General features: G+C 43.0%; 1 protein-coding gene across 1 annotated transcript; it reads left to right on the top strand.

Moving 5' to 3' along the window:
• Positions 1-16,914: 16,914 nt before the first annotated feature.
• Positions 16,915-17,334, top strand: LOC144820321 (uncharacterized). Its single transcript, XM_078677893.1, has one exon. It carries the CDS (start codon positions 16,915-16,917, stop codon positions 17,332-17,334), a length of 420 nt encoding a protein of 139 aa, XP_078534019.1.
• Positions 17,335-22,781: the final 5,447 nt, after the last annotated feature.

Here is a 22,781-nt window from a genome sequence, read left to right as displayed (position 1 = left end):
TAGCCATCAAAGTTACTGTAACAGTCTACACATGTTCCAGTCCCTATGGATACATATTTGCCACGCAGCCTTTTTTAAGGAAACCAAGCCAAAATCAGTTATTTTGTAAAGGGAGGCAACATGTGATCAATCAAAAACACTAGGAGCCATGTGGTGGGTGAATGGAAAGCACAAAGGGAGCAGTGTCTCCGAGTCTGGAAGAAAGGCTGAGATAGCACACCTATCTCGAGTCTTAGATGGTGCCTGTCTCATAAATGTGCGTATCTTTCAACATGAAGGCTCTTGAGGGCTTGTGTCAGTGAAGCCTCACTCACGGCCCATTAACCTTAATAGTAAAAGAGGGTCAACTACAGTCTGATACTAATTTGGTGTGAAAAGGCAAATTTCACATGGAAAAAGGAAAAGAGTTCGTATACATTATGGCAGGCTAAGATTAGGGCTTACCTTTGTACTCCAACGTGTAGCCCAGAGTGGAGTAACTAAAAAGGGCATCATTTATAGTCCAGAGATAGTGGGAACCATGTATCCCCTTGTTTTATTACAGGTGCTGATTATGTTTTAAGTGTTTGATATGTTAGCTCATGTTTATGGCCTCAATTCTATTTCGGACCTCAAGATGGATTTGTGCTTTGACCGCTTTAATTAATATCTCCCTGCAGTTTGTTGCTCGTGAACATATTCACCCAATAAATAGCTGTGTTTTTTCCCTTCTCTGATGTGCATTTTCATAATGGCTGCTTTGGCTGTTGTGGGGATTATATTTCAATATAGCTTCTCAAATGCACGTAACCAGTTGGTCATGTGATCTGCCTTGTTTGGGATACAGCGGGCTGAATGTAATTTCTTCATCCACTTGTAGTTTCTGGTGTTTGATGCCATGCACATAGTAATGGCATCCCAACTGCCATCTACAGCATTCTTTTTGATTGATGATCATTCCAACAGAGGCAAAAGGAGTAATTGCAAGAACTAATGGGCCTAATTTAGAGTGTGGTTAATCCGTCAGGGTGACAGAGTATTTTACTCCGTTGTCCTGATGGAGTAATCACACTCACAATTTAGAGATGTCCGCTTCCCCTGTCTCTTACGTTTGCAGGAAACAATGTCATGATGATTCTTGTCAATGAATTGAAAGTGTGCCGTAGGACTCAATCAACATGACAGAGTCCTACGGCACACTTTACATTTCTTTTTTTTTATTTTCAAAAAGAAAATACCAAAGCAGGAGTTTCTTCTCGAAAAAGAAAAAAGCAATGACCCCCACGTCATGGAAGTTCTCGCCTGTGATGTCAGGGTCTTTGAAATTATTTTACCTTCACTTACCATCATGTTTTGCATGGCAGTAAGTGAAAATAAAAACTTTCCATTTGTTCACCCTCTCTGAATAGGGCAGGCGGACAAATGACAAAACCTCTCGGGGCTCTCACTCTGTTGGGCCATTGGATGAGTATATCAGCACTGGAGAAAGAGTACTCTACCCCGCTGATATACCGAAGGTCCGCTTGACTCCTAATGAGGTGGGTGGACCTTTACTATGGTCCAAACGATACTCTGTTGTCTTTGCGACAGGCTATCCTTACCGTTATACTCTAAATTAGGCCCATAGTATTTAAGAAATAAAAATTCTGTGACTTTCTTCTTGCTGTGTTCTAGTGAAGGTCTAGTCGTGGCCTCATACAGCCCATTCTGTGTAGGTGTGCTCTATAAGGTCATCTGCACCTGGCTATGGAGTAGGTAACTACGAACTACTAAATATGCTAATACAGTAGTAACAACTGTGTCACTTTTTGTTAACCTTTACCGTGTGTATTTTGCACTACTTGGCTTTAGTATTATTTTCCTCATAAGCCTGATGGACAGCTATGAGTTGGAGGATGCTGGCATGGAGATGTGGGATGTAGTCTAACCATGACATAACATGGGTATGAAAACATTTTGCTTGCCTAAATAGACTAATAACTTTATTGTTATAGAGAGACGTGTGGATTACTTACATGCATGACTTCACGTTATGGTATTATTCTCCTGGTAATTTATATTTTGTATGTTTTCTAAATAGGAGCCTACCAAAAAAAATTTAGTGGTTAGGTATTATTTTGCATCTTATATTCCTCCCTAATTGGAACAGAGTTTTCTTAGGGCATAAACAAAAACGAAAGCGAATATGGTGTTGCTCCAATAAGCTTTCTTGACCTGCTGCTTACCCAATCCTCCTGACTAGTGCTTGGTTGTTCTTGATCAGCTACTTCAGTGTTTGTTATTCTGGGCCCTTCAGCTGCACAACCTTCTGCACCCTTGACTTTGATTTCTTGTTGTAGGTTTCTTCATCAGGAGCTGGTACTCTTTTGGTATGGCTGGCGTGTATCCAGTTAGGTAATCCTGCACATTTCACTGCTGTTGTTGTAACCGGTATGACGTGTTTTGGGGTACTCCACCTGGGTGCCAGACACGTCTCTCGGGTGTGATTCTTCACTACCACCTAGTCTCCTGGATTTAGATTGTGTGCTTGATCCGGCTGCCTGGCCTGTCTGGTGAGAGACAGAATGCACTAGGTCAGCCAATCTTTTACAATAGACCAATACCAGATCATCAGTTATGCTTAACAGTCTGTGTCCAGGTATGAAGGCTAATCTCAACCCTGTGTTTCTGTCAGGATTGTTTCTGAAGAGGCAATGCATCTGGCCAACACAGTGATGTAGATGCACACATCTTTGCCAGTCTTTATTTTATTGTGCCATTCAGTTGTTCCACCACCCCAGAAGCCTTTGGGCGGTAGGCACAGTGCAATTTTTGATCAAACTTGAATGCTTCACAGATCAATCAAATTATTTCATTATTAAAGTGAGATCCTCTATCTGATTCCACCGTTACTGGAAAATTAGAATGTGGTATGAGTTCCCTCAACAATAATTTGGTAACTGTTATGCTGTCATTTCTCTTGGTTGGATATGCCTCCACCCACCATGAGAACAAACACACTATGACAAGGATGTACTTCAGTCCTCTACATGGTGGTAACTGAATGAAATCAACCTGCAACCTTACAAATGGTCCCTCTGCCTTTTCAATTCTTCCCCAGCCGACCACTGTCTTCCTACCTGGGTTGTTCTGTTGACAAATAAAGCACCTCTGGCAAAGGCTCTCTGCCACAGTCCTAAACTTTGGGTTGAAGCAGTCCTGTCTAAAGAGTCTGATCATAGCATCTCTACCTATGTGGGTAACTCCATGGTACATTCTTGCTATCTGTGAGAGTAAACAGTCTGGCATGACTCCAAACACCATCTTCTTCTCTCCTTTGACATCCTGTTTAATCCACACATCTTTTTAATCTGATTCCTGTTGTTTCAATTTTCTTGTTCACTCCCATTTTAGTCTTGGCACAGTACTGAGCAACTTGGTCAGCATAACGATTACCAGCAGCCACATAGTCATTTCCGGACTGATGTGCAGCACATTTGACCACAGCCACTTCCTTTGGCAATTGTATTGCTTCTAAAATCTCTTTCACATATTGTCAATTTTGATAAGGGTTCCTGAAGAAGTCATGAAATCCCTTTGCACCCAAAGTTGGCCAAAGTCATGCACAACCCGGTAACCATACTGGCTATCAGTGTAAATGGCTACTCTCCAATTTTTCCCAATTTTGCATGCTTTAATTAAAGCAATCAATTTGGCTATTTGTGCAGACTTGATTCTGGGTAAATAGGATGCTTTGACTATTCCAGCCAATGTACAAACAGCATAAGCAGCACTCAACCCCCCTTTCTCGTGCCTCATGCACGAGCCATCTAAAAATAGTTTATTTTCACAATTTTTCAGGGGCTCTTCCTCTATGTCTGGGCGAGGTTTGGTACAATTTTCAGTAACATCCAGGCAGTCATGTTCAACATCATCACTCACTTCTTCTCCATACACATCAAGTAATAAAATAAATAAATGTTTTTAATGATAAAAATTACTTGTATATCTTTTATGGTCTTTCATGACCGAAATAAAGATTATTTGAAATTGAAATTGAAGTAATAAAGTAGCTGGATTCAGAACCATATACCTGATTTCCGTTACGTTTTCTGCTCCTAAAATAATTCTTTCATATTTTGTCATTCTGGTCAGAAGAATTCAACTGATTGAGGGACATATTCTTTCACAGGATGTCCCATCACAATAGGTTCACTTTGTTCAAGACTTGTGCAAGCAGCGGCTACCGCTTTTAAACAACCAGGTAATGCAGAAGCTATAGGATCCAAAGTAGCAGAAAAATATGCCACTGGACATCGCATCAAACCATGTCTTTGGATCAGTACTGACAAGGCGCAATTATCTCATTCACAACAAAATAATGCAAATTCTTGTGTTTAATCTGGCATTCTAAGAGCAGGGGCTTCGCATAGACAATTTCCTAATTTTACAAAAGCTACTATGCTTTTACTATCCCATTCTACAGGATTTTTTGCTTGTTTTCTTGTCATTTGTATCAGTGATTTAGCAAGTAAGGAAAACTTACAATCCATTGCCTACAATATCCTACAACACCAAGAAACATTCTGATTTCTTTCTGGGTCTGAGGTAACTGCATCTGTTTTATTATTTTAATCCTTTCAGGTGTCACTTTCCTCATTCCTCTTTCTAATGTTTGACAAAATTTTAGTTTTTCTGGTGACACCTTTTGCCCTCCATTGGCCAAATGGTTTAACAATGCAATAGAATCTAGGATACAGTCTTCTCGTGTTTTTGAGGCAACTAATAAATCATCTATATGTTGGACCAAAACTGTACTTCTGGGCATCACCAATGTTTCGAGACACTTTTTCATAATCTGGTTAAAGATTGAAGGACTTTCTGTGTACCCTTGAGGAAATCGATTCCACACATAGATATGATTTTGAAATTTAAATGAAAAGAGATGCTGAATATCTAGTTGTAACGGAATGGAGAAAAATGCATGACACAAATCGATTACTGTGAACGATCCTGCATTCCATGGTATTTGATACAGAATTACTGCTGGGTTCGGCACTGCAGAACAACAAGGCACCACTATTTTATTTATTTTTCTCAGGTCTTGCACTATCCGATATTTCCCGTTAGGTTTCTTAATGCCAATTATGGGTGAAATACAAGGAATACTCATTAATTCCTTTAAAATGCCTTGTTGAATCATTTGTTCTATTTCTGCTGTGACACCTGATTTAATTTCTGGGCTCAGTGAAATCCCACACTCCTGGGTTTACTGTCAGTTTTAACTCATAAGGTAGGTCATCCTTTGTCACAATTGAATACATTTCATCTACCTCCGTACCTTGTTTTGCTAGCTTAATTTGTAAATACTATCTTCATCAGGGGTTTGAATTGTCACACCATCCGGTGTACAATAAATTGTACAGTTCATCTTACATAGTAAATCTCCGCCTAACAAATTTATGGGACTGGAGTCACATACTACAAATTTGTGCATCTCTTTAAAGTTGTCTTTGCACACTTCCATGGGTTCTATGCCTGGAGTTCTGATCTTTCTATTAGAAACACCAACTACTTAGATTGCCTCACCTGAGAAGGGTGGGTTTGGGATGTCTGCTGTTCTCACAGTAGAACGGGCAGCACCAGTGTCCAATAGGAAAGTAATATCTTTTCCTTCTACTTTTCCATCAATATATGGTAAGGATATACCAAGTGCGCATTCCTCTTCCCCCCTCCTCAGGCACCGTTGTAATTCATCCCCCGATGAACTACTATTCTGTAAAAGAAATTGTGAAGTTATTGAATTTAGCTTACCACTTTCTCCTTTAAATCCAGTGCCCACACTGCACTTTGCTCTGTTCACAAAATTTTGCATAGGGGCAGGGGGTAACTGACTGTGGATTTACAACCAGTTGCGGTTTACTCAGTATCACCTTATACTGCGTCTGTGGATTAAAATTTTTATTTGGGCCATTATTAGTGTGAATAATTTTACACTTGTTTTTCCAATGCCCTAATTTTCCGCACCCAGACAAGGAAACTTCTTCTTTGCTTCTTTTCTACTCATTTTTCCTCTTGGTTTTCCCTCATAATTTTCATTTAGTCCTGATCCTTTATTTTGTTTGCTATTTAATTTGAGTTGCTGTTGTTCTGCCAATTTTACTCGTGCCCTCATTACTTTTTCTTCTAACTTTTTCTTATCTATTATCTATCTCATTCTGAAGTATTTTGCATACTTTAAGACTTCATCTATTGGTTTCCCTTGCCAACACAACATGCATGTTTGAATCATCTGACAAATCTCTGGTCTTAATCCCAATACAAATCGATATACAAAATGTCCCATACCTTTATTACCAATATTCTCAAATCCACTATATTGCTTAAACACCTGCAACAGACGCTCATAGTAAGCATGTACAGTCTCATTTATTTCCTGTGTAGTTCTATCTATTTTTATCCAATCTGTTTCTTTTGGGGGAAATTTCCCTTTCAAGAAAGTAATCACCTGGTTATAGTTCTTCATTACTTTTTCTGAAGGTGCACTTGTTTTCTCATCTCTTGGGTACTCATCACAAGGCCAATCAACTGTGATTTTACATTCTGTCTATAAATCATCAGGTACCACTATGTCAAACAGACCATCCAAATCCTTCAATACGACCTTTGAAGCTTTCACAAACCTTTCAACCTGTCTGTACCATTCGACTGGCTTCTCTCTTCATTTTGGGAAATCATTGGTAAATGATAAAATATCTTGCCTAGTCCATGGACCATGTAAATATCCTCCTCCTGGTACCTCTCTCAAGGGACACAATCTTTCTGTCTTTTTAGGGTCGCTTAATAAATATTCTGATGCAGTTTTGTTTGCCTGAGCCTCTTCCTTTTTCTAAGTCCACCTTGTTTTCCACCTGTCTGATGCTCCTCACTTTTGTAAAAATGTCATCAGTTCTTTACTCTGTAATTTTCTTCCTGACATGTTCATATTATCTAAATCTTTGTCAGTAAATTCTCCTCTGTAAGGTTTTTGCAGTACTTTGGATCTCCCTATTTCAATTCCCATCTCTGAAGCAAGCTCTGTTAATTTCTCATGAAATATTTTTACATTTCTAGTTATGCTTCTACACATGTATAATAATTATTCTTCACAGTACGTATTTAATCTGTCTATTCCCACATTTCCAGCTATCATTTCTTTCAATTCTACCTTTAATTTATAAATGTTCAAAATCTTTGGTTGTGGAACTGCTTTGTCCATTTACTGTGCCCATCTTTCTAATTCTTCTGGTGACACAATGGTAGCACTTTTATTTCCTTTGGAAGTTTCCATTTGTATTTCTTTTGAACAACTAGGAGTAACTCTTCTTGGGGTCGCTTTTATCTGTTCTCTTATTGGTAAATCCATTAGTGATATTACGGACTCACATTCACTAGTTTAATCCTCAATTATTATGTTCTCCTCCCTTGGTTCTATTACAGGAGTGGCCATAACTGGTGGGTTTGAACAGCTTCTTTTATCCCCATATAATGGGACACCAGGACCTATTGTCACAGGTATGGTTAATGCTTCAGGATGTACATTCTATAGGGGTATTTTCTGTATTAATTCATCTTTATTTTTATTTATTGCTTCTCTTTCTTTTTCCTGTAATGTTCTTTCATTTAATGGATCGTGCAAAATTTGAGAAACTAGTGGGGTTTCTAAGGTAGGAGCGCTCAGCATATTTCTATTGGGGTCTTCTTGATATGGTAGAGGATTCTTTGTTAGAATGTCTTCCATAAACTCATCTTCAGATTCTCCACAACCTGTCATATTTTTAGTTTTCCTAGTACACTTGCTTCCAGACTGCTCATCTGACATTAATACGGGATACAGTCCTTCTGAAACCATTGCCTGTCTCCATTGTTTCATCTGATCTCCACGTTTTATATGCAACATTTTAGGATAGAATCCTCTATGACGCCTAGTACTTCTAGATCTGTCTCGATCAAATGCCTCCATTTCCCATTCTTCTAATGCTTCATACTGGGTCAACCTAGGTTTGGGCTCTAATTCATTCATTCTATTCCTTAAATTCTGAAGGATTCTACCACAGAATGCACCCTTCTTTGGGAAAGCTAATATTCCATCCTCTTCTGTATATTCAATCCAATTTTCTAACCATACACAGGTATGATATCCTTTTTCCATCATCATAAATGAGGCAGGAGGTTTAGCTGGTGGGATAAGAACTACTTCTCTAGTCTTAATAGGTTTATCCTTTTTGCAATCATTCTTGATTTTCTGCATAAATGACATTGTTCTTTTCTCTCCGTACATTTTATAAGTTATTCTTCTCATGTATTCTTGTCTAGCAAAACCCAAATATCTTCTATCAGGGTGATTCCCTATTAAGGTTGGATCGTGCCTCCACATACAAATTTCACTTTAATTTGTCAAATAATTTGTGCTTTGTTTACATCTTGTTTCTCCTATCCTATTGCTGATTTTATTCATTTATCCAATCAGGTTTAATTTTACAAAATTATTTTATCCAGTACTATTATGACTTAAGTGTGACATCAGTATTCACTCCTCACTACTGACCCCTCCTTTACAATCCTCTGTAAATCACACCCCTGCTGTTTCGACAAATCCCAGCACGGCACCTGATGAGGTCAGCGTGACAACTGACCCCTCCTTTACAACTCCCTGTCATGTCACACATACCCACTGACTCAACCAATGACAGCGTGGCACTTTGTGACATTAGTGCAACTCCGGCAGCTGACCCTCCCTTTACAAGGTAATACGTAAACATATTCTCTTTTAATCTTTCACCAAAATTTTCATTAATAACAACATAAAAACATTTGCTATCCTGCCAGTTAGAACTGGGGGTCTATAGTTGGCAGAGGTAGGTACCACTGTCCAAATAGGGACCCTTGATTCTAGTCAGGGTAAGGAGGAAAGACTCTTAGATAACCTCTGCTCACCCTCTGGGTAGCTTGGCACGAGCCGTCAAGGCTTATCGAAGGCAATGTGTAAAGTATTTGTACCAACACTCACAGTAACACAGTGAAAACACGACAAACTGACTCCACAACAGTTTAGAAAAATAAAGGTATTTAATCTAAACTAAACAAGACCAAAATGACAAAAATTCAACACGCACAGTTCAAGAATATGGTTGCAAAAGAGCTCTTAAGGTTGCGATAAAATATTCCACAGTTGAGTGAAAAGTTCACAGTTGCATCACGTTTACCCAACAGTACCTTTAGATGTGACAAAGTTCCAAAACAGAAGCTGGTGCGGTGGAAAACAAGCGATGCGTCACTCCTGAGACCCTGGGGAGGCGATGCGACAACCCCGCTGGATATAGCGAGCGTGTTGCGGTGACTCCGGTCTGTATGGGGAGGGAGGCGATACCTTGTATGGAGTTTCCGTAGGAAAAAGCTAGCAAAGGCATGATGGGATGATCTTTGAGGTTGTGATGATCTCCGGGGCGACGATGCGCGGTCCAGTGGCGATCTTCCTCTCGCAGCTCCTCGATGCAATGGCTCTGCGACGATGTTCGCAGCGACGTTATGCGGTCCGCAAGCAAGCGGTGCGACGATCTCACCCAGCGACGACATGCTCTGCGACGACACTTGCTGCAATGGTATTCTTCCCGCACCGGACTTGTGCATTCCGCAAATGAAGGATGCGATGACTCTGGCAGCGGCAACAGGTGCTGCAACGATTTCAGCCTTCAAAGCGGCAGGAATTTCCTCGCACTGACGGGGATGCGCTCCGCAAGCGAGCAATGCGATAAAACTTGTAGAAAGTCTTTAAAAGCTTGGTTTCCTGCTTCCTAAAAAAGGTACAACTTCCAGAGGCACCACACATGGGCCACGCACTCCAGGAAGGACAGAACTCTCTCAGCAGAGTTTATGGAAGCTGGGGCTGAAGTCCTTTTGTTCCTGAGACTTCTTAGCAGGGAGCCAGCTCTTCTAAGGCCCTTGGAGATTCCTTCAAGCAAGGGGACACAGCACAAAGCAAAGTCCTTCCCCTCTTCAGCAGCAGCAAAGCAACAGCAGGTCAGTCCAGCAGAGCAACAGCAGGACAGTCTTCCTTCGGCAGTTTCAGCTTTCTTCTTGGCAGAGGTTCCTTCTTGATTCTAGGATGATCTAATCTTCTGTAGTCAGGGGTCCTGTACTTATACCCCTAGAAGTCTTTGATCCCTTTGTGCAGGAGGGCTCTGAGCCCGGACTTAACCAGTTCTGTTCCTTGAGCACTTTGTTTTCCTGGCCTCTCCTTTCCTTTCAGGGAGAGGGGCAGGGTCGTCAGCCGCCCAGCAGGATGTGGAGCCAGCATTATGGAAGGCAGGCACAGCCCTATTCAGGCCCAGGTGCTATCCCCTCCCACAACTCTAGATTTAGATAGAGCTATTCAGCCCAGGGATGGCCCACTCAGACTCTGGGAGCCACCCAGCCCCTGCTCCTCACAAACCAGACAGTCAATTCACATATAGGCCAAGGCACACAGAAAGGGCAGACAAGAGAACAGCAACTTTCTTAAACACAGGATTTAAAATACATCTTTCCTAAAAGATGTGTTATTAAATTCCGAGTTCAGGGATACCTGACCTTTATGACCTACCTTGCTCCTATGGGAAGATATGCTGGTAGCCAATGTAACCAGCATTCCCCATGATAGCCTATGGGCAAGGTAGCCTTACAATAGTGAAAAACGAAAATGTCTGTAATTCACTACCAGAGCATGTCACCTGCACAAGTACATGCTCTACCTTTCACATACACTGCACCCTGCCCAAGGGGGTACTTTGGGCCTTCCATAGGGGTGACCAATGTGTACAGAAGGGAAGGGTTATGCCTGGTCAGTGGGGACACTGACCAGGAGGACATGGCAGTTCACAGACTGCACAAAGGCACTGCAGTGGCAGGCCTGAGACACCATTTCAGAGCTACTCATGTGGGTGTCACAATCAGTGCTGCATGCCCACTAGTAGCATTTGTTACCACCAGCCCTGGCACACTTAGTGCACTTTACTAGGGACTTCTTGGTGACACAAATATGCCAATCATGGATAACCAATCATAATAAAAATGTACACAGGGAGCACTTGCACTTTGACACTGAACAGTAGTGGCAAAGTGCCCAAAGCATCTAAACTACCAAAAACGAGATCCAGCACAGCATCAAAACTACAGGAGGTAGAGGCAAAAAGATAGGGGGAAACCACGCCAAAGATGCCAGGTCTAACACAATGGTTACATTCTTTTACTCTGAGTAAAACCTTCAGCTTACTCTTCATGCACTGCAAGTAAACACCTTTCAGTTTACTCTTCACATAAGCTCAGAAGAATCTTCTACTTTTCCAGTGTTACCCTTTTTAGGTGATATAACACCAAAATTTCACGAGCCAACTCGTTGCTAACAATCACACTCACTTTTTTGCAACTCAGTTTCTAAAACCGACGAGTAACCGCACTGAAGTGTGATTTCCATTCATCACCCGCTACACACTTCCCGGGAATTTCTAAACAACAAAAACAATATACAAACAGGTTTGTAATACATAAATCTATAACCAAAAATCACCAAACTAATCAATAAAAACCATACCTCTGCTACAAGCAAACTGATCCAGCGGGACACAAACCTGCGGGCAATATTCACTAAATATTCGTTCGGGCCCATAAACAACACTCACTCAATATCTGGTTGATAGGGCTGATTCTATATGTCGGTTTGCCTCTCAGTCTCCAGCCTTTTTTAATACTCAGCCCTTTCTTTACCAAAATTGATCTATTTTAGTTGATTTTATTTGGTATTTATGACAATTAAACAGTTACCTGTTTGGTTCATTAAATAACCACAGACTCTGATAAGTTTTAAAATCTTATCTGAATTTTACCAGCAGAATCAAAGACAAATTATAGTGTTAACTCCATCATTCTGAAGAGATTTAATCTATAAAATTTCAATGACAAGTACCTCAGGAAGAGAGGATAGAGAGAAAATGCACATTGACACAATATACAGATTTATATTTACCTAGGATGGTGCAAGATCAGACCCCTCTGGCCAAGAGTTGTGGGCCCCTTAGAATAATTCAGATGACAGGTTCAGGACAGGTAGCCTTTTTTGGTTTCGATGCCTGCGTCCTACCCCTCTCTGTTTCTAATTTCCTCCTTGATTCTTCTTTCTAATTCTATTACCTCCTGGATTGTTCTGCGATCTTCTTTCTAATTTTAATTGCTTGAAAATTCTAAGTCTGCTTCTTTATGGTATTTCGATCAGCAATCGGACAGCATCTCTATCTCTCAGCATTCTGGCAGCGACTGCTTTTTAAATGTAACTAACTACCCCAATTATACCTTCTTAATGGCATGAACCACCCCTAAATATTTCAACCTTATGAAACTCCTAATTCTGATTGGACAAGCCGAGGGGATGATCATCACACCATGCTAAGAGTAATACTATTCTTAAGAACTTTGTCTTATGTTCCTGCTTATTAATTTGTTTCTCCCAAGCTTTATTTTCCACCGATGTTCATAATGCATTATCAACAATGTATACAGTTTGTACTGTAGTTGTCCATTGAGTCTTCTGGATGTTCAGCTGGTTCCCAGGACATGTGGAAAAGGTGTCCTTGATTGGGTTCCAAGACTTGAGCTCATGACTCCGGAGTTGCCTCTACCACGCATGCAGATGGGTGTCAGCCCTTAGCTTTCTTTAAGGTCCAAATACTAACTAACAGAGAAGTCAAAAAGATTCAAATAAAATGATTTCACTGTATACCACCAAGCTCTACTCTCATCCCATTTTATTAAAAATACTATTTACGCATTGGCACTTAGTATATAACGCGGTTTAGTTTCAGCAGAGCAGATATTTAGCATGTGAGTTCTTAAGCCGCCATTTTAAATGTCATTGCGCAGAAGCAAAGCTCTCCCTCCAAGCGTTAAGACATCATGCAGTTGATGCATGCGCAGTTCATTTTCCCGCATTAGCAGCCATCTTTAGTTACACTCGGGTTACTTGTTAGTAAAACACATGGCAAGCTTCCCCCTTTTCTAGTAAATGTAAAATGTTGTGTAAAATTAGTACTACAAACGTTATTAGTAATTTATTACGAGGTTAAATGAGAGGATTATATCTGAGCAAGTTGCTTATGTGCAAATCCTTGCTCCATCAACTATCAGGAGGAGAAGAGGGCAATGATCAGATCTCAAGCATTGTCTCCGAGTTTCAAAATTACAAACTCAGGCAGATGAGTGAAAAATGAAGTCAGTTTTAGTCTCAGCAGCCTGAGGCAGAGCTTTTCCAGTGGAAGCACTATCCAACTCCCACATTATGCAACGTAATATCAGGAGACAAACTGATACAACACATTACTGGACCAGAATAGAACATAATACAAAGTAACATAGACAAAAAAACAAAACACTGCAGTGCAAATCAAAATATGTTGATACTAGCGTAGGACCTCGCAATATACACAAATGACACATTAACACAAGCAACAGCTAAATTGTACAATGCAGCGTGACATAAGACAACAAACATAGCATGTTTACCTAGATAATTATTCAGTAGTAACACTGCAACATCATTTAATAGTCACAGATTTCTGCAGCGCGTTCCAGACCCACTGAGCCATATTCATGTCACTGAGCCTAAACTCACTTTGTGGACTTCCCCCTGTAGTATGTGTTATGAAACCCTCTCAGTGTAATGGCACGGTGTAAATACTTTACTGGAAGTATCAACAAGAATGCAATTGATGCAGATGAAAATAATAAGAGTTTATATTATTCCTATTAGTGTTGTTATTATTATCATTAATGTACTTAGGTTCAGCATATGAAATTGCAAAACAGTGAGTACTTCTGTGATCACAAGAAGGTCTCTTTTAAGTCTGTGTAACTCTGACATAACTGGTAGTATTGTCATCCACCTGAGTCATGTGATTCTGGGTTTTTGGTGTTTTCTGCATAAATATGGATTTGCCTCATAATCCCCAATTCATCATCTCCTTCCTAATTTGAAGATTTTAACAAAATAAAATGCTTGATTCTAGCACGAGCTAAGATCATACTTTACTAAAACATGACAACATGTGTTGTCACGGAGTGGAAGGCCCTTGGCACGGACAAGCTGGTCACCTTGTGTATGCCTATTGCTGTATTTGAATGCTAAAGTGGTACTAATGGGGGAAAACTTTGCCTGGTGAGTTTGTAAAGTGTAAAAAGAGCATAATGCATCATGTTATCGCAAAATGTGCCTTATACTAAATATTTTGCCTTTTTCGTGCCACATAATTTTGCCCTCCCTTGTCACATAATTCCAATGGCTCTGTTCATGATGTATTGTAGAATATATTTTTCTGTCAATCTGTGTGATGCCACGGCATGTCTGTCATGCTCTAACCACTGGTATCATGTTCTTAGCTGAGTCAAATGCTATTTTTTTTCTGATGTTTAGTCAAATGTTTTGCGTTATGTTTCTGGTTTCAGTTTCACTCCAGAGTAAAGAGATGGATAGATGTTTTCAATACAAAACTCAATCTGTTTAAGTAGCAATGTGTGTGTTCAGACGTCAAAATGCTGATCACATTAGTCTTTTCACTGAAATGTATTGGACTGAACATTTACATGGGTAAAAGACAGGGGAGGATATCAGCAAAGGCCGGCGATAATTATCGCTAAGCGAGCTTAGCGCAAGGATAATTATCTCCGGCCATTGCTAGATTTAATCGCTGAGATAGCGCGCTAGCAGCAACGCTTATCTCCAAAGTGATAACATTCCAAGATCAAGCTGGCAAATGTGCAATTATTGCTGGAAATCCAGCGATAATCGCACAATGTTTGGCGATAGCTTGATTATAGGGCAGGGCAGACTTAGCCATAATATCCACCTTCCATTTGATTTAATGGCTAAGTAAGACTGAAAGCAGGCGTAAGGAAAGTAGCGATAACCGAGGTTAGCACTTCTTTTCTTATCGCTATGCTGTTTAGCGTGCAGCTTGGTAATTGGAGAAATGTCGGTTAGTGACATTTCTCACGTTATTTAGGTGTGGAACGCCCACTTTGCATCTCATTAGAGTTGCAAAGGGAGGCGTCAGGAAAAAGGATGCTAACATGCGATTATGCATGTTAGCACCCTCTTGTTAATAGGGCGATAGTTTTATCTCCGCTTTTTTTTTGTTTTTAAAGCCAAAAAAGCGGAGATAAAGCCCTTGTTAATATGCCCCATAGTCATTTACAACACCAACACAGTCTGTTGTTCCTCTAACTCCCTGTTGCTGCTGCAGCTCCCGTGTTTGTCTTCTTAATTGATCTTCACAGCCCCCCCAGGTCCTCCTTGCACCCCCACCTCGCCCCTTGCATTCCTGCAGATAACATGCTTGTTTCAGAACAGACTGCTGGAAATGAAAGCAAGCTTACAGTTTCATAAAAAAGAACATGCATTGTGGCTAGATTTACATAGTAATAGATTAACAGTAGTAATAATCTCTATGGAGGGCTGGTGACGGGCCCCTCCTACAAAGCTCTATATCTTTGATTGCAGGTAGACTCTTGTTTGGGCGGAAGTCTGTCCTTCAGATGGAAACCCACAGTTTGAATACATTTCTTATCTACATCTCTTATTTTGCTTATTTCTCTATTCACCACCCTTCAGTGACAGAACTAACTTCTCTATGTGGTGACGCTCTAGTTGTTCCGCTGAGCACATGCAAGGCATGACGGGAACGTCACACCGCCATGTCAGAGTGCCACAGGAACGAAGCGGCAAATACACGCTTCCCGGCGCTCAGGAATAAAGAGATTTAAACAATCTATCTCCAAGCGTCAAAAACTCCGCCACAATGGCGACGAGGATGCGTGAGGCAGCGGCTGCTAATTGACCAGCGTGAGGACCCGACTTCCTGCATGACCCTAAGCGTGGCAGAGGGAGCAAAGACCCCACGAAAGGGGGAGGAGAAACGCTTGTGCTGGCAGATGGTTCACGAGGGTGCCAGCTACGCACATAAGAGCTCCAAGAAGCTTGTAATGCAAATGAAGATCGGTGGAGTACAAATCAATATAGTGGCGGATTCAGGTTCCCCGTACACTATAGTTCAGAGAACAGTGTGGGAAAGAGACTTTGAACATGTGATGAAGGCAAGCTTAAGTCCTCCTGACATACGTCCAGTCACGTACACAGGCGAACCCATACCCATGGTAGGGTATTGTTCTCTCACGTTTGAGTTCAAAGTTCGAAGAGCGGACAGCAAGCTGTACGTTGCCAAGAAGGGGCCTTCTGTTCTGAGATGGATAGATCAAGGTGCCCTAGGAATCCAACTTAACCCTGGAGGAGTCACCCAAGTCCTAATGACGGATACAGAACAAGAGTACAAGGAAGACATGAGAATATCCAGAGGTCTTCAAGGGAACCATCGGTCGGATGACCAAATTCACACATAAAATATGCTTACAGGATGGGGCACGACCGGTAAGCTACAAAGTCCGAAACATTCCCTTCAGAAGCAGGGAGGCGGTGCAGGAAGAACTACTATGTCTGGAAAAGAATGGAATCATAGAAGCAATTGAAAGTGCCGAGTGGCTCGCACCACTCGTCGTTGCTCAGAAACCCAAAGGGAAGGTACGCCTGTGTGTGGACCTAAGGGAACTAAACAAGAACATATGGGTGGACAAGTTCCCGCTACCCCGGATAAACGAATGCAATCTGAGACGAAAGGGATAAAGTGGTTCTCCACTGTGGGTCTCTCATCTGCATACCATCAAATCGCCCTACATCCTTCATGCAATCACCTAACATCATTCATAACACTGTTCGGATGTTACAAATTCTTTAGAATGCTATTCGGGTTAGCATCCGCAGCAGCGGTGTTTCAAAAACTCATGCATAAACTGTTTCATAAAGTGGAAGGAGTGCAATACTTCCAAGACGATATCCTCATAATGGGAAAATCAAAAAGCGACCACGACACAAAGTTGCACTCCGTATTAACCATTCTGGTGCAAAATGGGCTCACCGCAGAGTGGGAAAAATGCAAGTTCGGTGTAAGGTCTGTGACATGCCTGGGTCACGAGATCAGTGAAAAAGGAATAGAACCGAAGAGAGCCAATGTATCAGCCATCAAAGACGCACCCCCTCCCACGAAGAAGGAGGACATTTGCTCGTTTCTAGGCATGGCAGAGTTCTACAGTAAATTCGGCCCGCACTTCGCGTCCAAAACCCATCATCTGAGACAACTCTTGAAGGAAAGGAACACATTCAAATGGTCCAGCGAAGAGCAAATGAAGTTTGATGAACTTAAACAAGACATTTGTAAAGCCATACCCCTTAAAGGATTTGACCATGCTGCTTGTCCATACTGACCACCGATGCCAGCGACAAGGGATTGGGGGCAGTGTTGATGCAGAGGTCACAGGAGGGAGAAGTCGCCACGGTCAGCTTTGCCTCGAGGTCGTTGGCGCCCAATGAAGAAAAGTTCAGCGTGATAGAAAATGAATTGCTGGCAACGGTATGGGCCATGGAGCGATTCAGACAGTTCTTATGGGGCTCCAGCTTCTTGCTCTGCACAGACCACAAACCGTTAGTGAAAGTCCTCACCTCCAGTGGGCATGCACACGCGATCCCCTGCATAGAAAAAATGACCCTGAGGTTATTGGATTACGTATATGAAGTGGAATATATACCTGGAAACAGAAACAAAGTGGCTGATTTCTTGAGCAGAGTGGCAGCTATGGAGCCGGTGGCAGATCAAGAGACCACAGGATGGGAGGGCTACATGGTGGCATCCACACAAGACCATGAAACAGTAATCAGTGCAAGAGAATTGGAAGAAGCGTACACCCAAGATGAGACCTTGGAGGTAGTGAAGAGCTAAGTGACACACGGTTGGCCGGACAAGAAACATCTAGACAGCCTGCTGAGAAAATTCTGGGAAGTTTGAGAGGAACTGTCGATTCTAGACAATCCAGCATTCTTACTAAGAGGAGACAAAGTGGTACCCCAAGAGACCTTAGTGGAACACCTCCTAACTATTCTACATGAGGGACACCTAGGAAAATGAAGACCAAAGCCAGGGCAAAGCAGGCTTATTGGTGGCCTGCCATGGACAGTCAAGTAGTCAAGTAGAGAGACATGTCTGAATGTGCGAACCATGCAGCTGGGCAGACAAAACACAGGTATTACTGCCGCCACCGCTGTGAAAATTTGCATGTCCCTCTAGTCCTTGGGAGATGCTATCGGTGGACATATTAGGCCCCATTCTGGATACCAATGGAGTGCCCATATATGCTATAGTACTGGTGGACAGGTATTTCAAATGGCCGGAAGTGGAGGTATGTGAAGCTGCGGAGACTGAAGCAGTGCTTTCCTTCCTCACATCCACCTGCTTGAGAGAAGGGATTCCTAAGGTGATCACCTGCGACAACGGACCGCAGTTCGTGTCCTGCAAAATGGGATGCATTCATGGTCCGAAATGAGATAGAAGTAAAACACACCTAAGTCCACCACCCAGCGGGGAACGGATTGGAGAGATGTTTAATAGAGTGATAATGGGGTCATTGCAAGCAGCGATAAATGCAGGGCAAGATTGGGAGAAGGAGCTCCAAAGGATGTTATGGGCATATCGAATCACCCCTGCTAACACAGGATAAATCCCCTTCAGAATACTGCGTGGGAGATACCCATTTACGAAGGACAATCTGGCGTGGAAACATCCAATAGTCCCAAGCAAGTAGTCCCCGGCAGTCGTACGTCGGAATATTGAGAAGGCACAGGCCTTGTACACAGAACATTACAACAAACGACGGAGTGTCAAAGAGGTGACCCTAGAAAAGGGCGAGTGGGTAAGAGTGAAACAGGCGGTGTTGAAAAAGAAGGGAAACAACAAGTTCACCCCTCCACTGCAAGTGGTAGAGCCGTATGCCAGGTCGGCTTTGCTGAGTGATACGAAAGTGTGGTCACAAGACAGGATGGCGAAGTGTAACAAGATGATTAAATGGGAAGTTCCAGAAGAGTGGAGTTCGATCACTCCTGAGGAAAGTGAAGGAACCGGAATGACCGAAGGAACAGAGTCCAATAAACCTGGTACCAGCCACCTTCGTTGGAGCAATGAAGACCAGTACGTTCAGAAGGAAGGTGAAAAAATGGGTAGAATCAACCAGGTTGCGCTACCGAGCCCAGGTGGGGAAGGACAAGGGACGAACGGCGAACAAGGAAAAAGGTGAGAGCTGGCTGTACAGACAGTGGACATGGCGCTAGCTGCAGCCCTAAGCGAGTAATAACAAAGTCCGGCAGAGTGGTTACAGCGCCAAAAATGTGAGGACTTTAACATGGACACCAAGTAAGACTGTTTCTTCTTCAAACTTGTATATGACGTAACCTTCTTAGCTGATATTATGTATAATGTTCTTACTTTTGTTGGTAATGTTAAAGGGGGGAGTTATGTGATGACGCTCGAGTTGTTCCGCTGAGAGCATGCAAGGCATGACGGGAACGTCACACCGCCATGTCAGAGTGCCGCAGGAACGAAGCGGCAAATACACGCTTCCCGGCGTGAGGCAGCGGCTGCTAATTGAGCAGCGCAAGGACTCGACTTGACCCCGAGCGCGGCAGAGGGAGCAAAGACCCCGCGAAGGGGGGAGGAGAAACGCTTGTGCTGGCAGATGGTTCACGAGGGTTCCAACTACGCACATAAGAGCTCCAAGAAGCCTGTAATGCAAATGACGATCGGCGGAGTACAAATCAATATAGTGGCGGATTCAGGTTTCCCGTACACTATAGTTCAGAGAACAGTGTGGGAAAGAGACTTTGAACACGTGATGAAGGCAAGCTTAAGTCCTCCTGACATACGTCCAGTCACATACACAGGCGAACCCATGCCCATGGTAGGGTATTGTTCTCTCACGTTTGAGTTCAAAGTTCGAAGAGCGGACGGCAAGCTGTACGTTGCCGAGAAGGGGCCTTCTGTTCTGAGATGGATAGATCAAGGTGTCCTAGGAATCCTACTTAACCCTGGAGGAGGCACCCAAGTCCTAATGACGGATACAGAACAAGAGTACAAAGAAGACATGTGGAAGAGAGAATATCCAGAGGTCTTCAAGTGAACCATCGGTCGGATGACCAAATTCACACACAAAATACGCCTACAGGATGGGGCACGACCGGTAAGCTACAAGGTCCGAAACATTCCCATCAGAAGCAGGGAGGCGGTGCAGGAAGAACTACTATGTCTGGAAAAGAATGGAATCATAGAAGCAATATAAAGTTCCGAGTGGCTCGCACCCCTCGTCGTTGCTCAGAAACCCAACGGGGAGGTACACCTGTGTGTGGACCTAAGGGAACTAAACAAGAACATATGGATGGACAAGTTCCCGCTACCCCGGATAAACGAGATGCTATCTAAGACGAAAGGGATAAAGTGGTTCTCCACTGTGGATCTCTCATCTGCATACCATCAAATCACCCTACATCCTTCATGCAATCACCTAACATCATTCATAACACTGTTCGGATGTTACACATTCTTTAGAATGCTATTCGGGTTAGCATCCGCAGCAGCGGTGTTTCAAAAACTCATGCATAAACTGTTTCATAAAGTGGAAGGAGTACAATACTTCCAAGACAATATCCTCATAATGGGAAAATCAAAAAGCGACCACGTCACAAAGCTGCATTCTGTATAAACCATTCTGGTGCAAAACGGGCTCACCGCAGAGTGTGAAAAATGCAAGTTCGGTGTAAGGTCTGTGACATGCCTGGGTCACGAGATCAGTGAAAAAGGAATAGAACCGAAGAGAGCCAATGTATCAGCCATCAAAGACGCACCCCCTCCCACGAAGAAGGAGGACATTTGCTCATTTCTAGGCATGGCGGAGTTCTACAGTAAATTCGTCCCGCACTTCGCATCCAAAACCCATCATCTGAGACAACTCTTGAAGGAAAGGAACACATTCAAATGGTCCAGCGATGAGCAAATGAAGTTTGACGAACTTAAACAAGACATTTGCAAAGCCATACCCCTTAAAGGATTTGACCAAGCTGCTTGTCCATAATGAGCTCCGATGCCAGCGACAAGGGATTGGGGGCAGTGCCGATGCAGAGGTCACAGGAGGGAGAAGTCACCACGGTCAGCTTTGCCTCGAGGTTGTTAGCGCCCAACGAAGAAAAGTTCAGCATGATAGAAAATGAATTGCTGGCAATGGTATGGGCCATGGAGCGATTCAGACAGTTCTTATGGGGCTCCAGCTTCTTGCTCCGCACAGACCACAAACCGTTAGTGAAAGTCCTCACCTCCAGTGGGCATGCACACGCGATCCCCTGCATAGCAAAAATGACCCTGAGGTTATTGCATTACGTATATAAAGTGGAATATATACCTGGAAACAGAAACAAAGTGGCTGATTTCTTGAGCAGAGCGGCAGCTATGGAGCTGGCGGCAGATCAAGAGACCTCAGGATGGGAGGGCTACATGGTGGCATCTACACAAGACCATGAAACAGTAATCCGTGCAAGAGAATGGGAAGAAGCGTACTCCCAAGATGAGACCTTGAAGGTAGTGAAGAGCTAAGTGACACACGGTTGGCCGGACAAGAAACACTTAGACAGCCAGCTGAGAAAAATCTGGGAAGTTTGAGAGTAACTGTCGATTGGAGACAATTCAGCATTCTTACTAAGAGGAGACAAAGTGGTACCCCCAGAGACCTTAGTGGAACACCTCCTAACTATTCTACATGAGGGACACCTAGGAAAAATGAAGACCAAAGCCAGGGCAAAGCAGGCTTATTGGTGGCTTGCCATGGACAGTCAAGTAGTCAAGTAGAGAGACATGTCCGAATGTGCCAACCATGCAACTGGGCAGACAAAACACAGGCATTACCGCGGCCACCGCTGGCAAAATTTGCATGTCCCTCTAGTCCTTGGGAGATGCTATCGGTAGACATATTAGGCCCCATTCTGGATACCAACGGGGTACCCAAATATGCTATAGGACTGGTGGACAGGTATTTCAAATGGCCGGAAGTGGAGGTATGTGAAGCTGCGGACACTGAAGCAGTGCTTTCCTTCCTCACATCCACCTTCTTGAGAGAAGGGATTCCTAAGGTGATCACCTGCGACAACGGACCGCAGTTCGTGTCCTGCAAAATGGGATGCATTCATGGTCCGAAATGAGATAGAAGTAAAACACACCTCAGTCTACCACCCAGTGGGGAACGGACTGGCAGAGATGTTTAATAGAGTGATAATGGGGTAAGTGCAAGCAGCGATAAGTACGGGGCAAGATTGGGAGAAGGAGCTCCAAATGATGTTATGGGCGTATCGCATTACCCCTGCTAACACAGGATAAAACCCCTTCAGAATACTGCATGGGAGAGACCCATTTACGAAGGACAATCTGGTGTAGAAACATCCAATAGTCCAAAGCAAGTAGTCCCCGGCAGTCGTATGTCTGAATATTGAGAAGGCACAGGCCTTGTACACAGAACATTACAACAAACGACGGAGTGTCAAAGAGGTGACCCTAGAAAAGGGCGAGTGGGTAAGAGTGAAACAGGCGGTGTTGAAAAAGAAGGGAGACAGCAAGTTCACCCCTCCACTGCAAGTGGTAGAGCCGTATGCCAGGTCGGCTTTGCTGAGCGATGCGAAAGTGTGGTCACAAGACAGGATGGCGAAGTGTAACAAAATCATTAAATGGGAAGTTCCAGAAGAGTGGAGTTCGATCACTCCTGAGGAAAGTGAAGGAACCGGAATGACCGAAGGAACAGAGTCCAATGAGTTTGGTTCCAGCCCCCTTTGTTGGAGCAATGAAGACCAG

The sequence above is a fragment of the Lissotriton helveticus genome, chromosome 2_1 (genome assembly GCF_964261635.1).
Source record: "Lissotriton helveticus chromosome 2_1, aLisHel1.1, whole genome shotgun sequence".
Lineage (NCBI taxonomy): Eukaryota > Metazoa > Chordata > Amphibia > Caudata > Salamandridae > Lissotriton > Lissotriton helveticus.
This window is presented reverse-complemented; position numbering and strand designations above follow the sequence as displayed.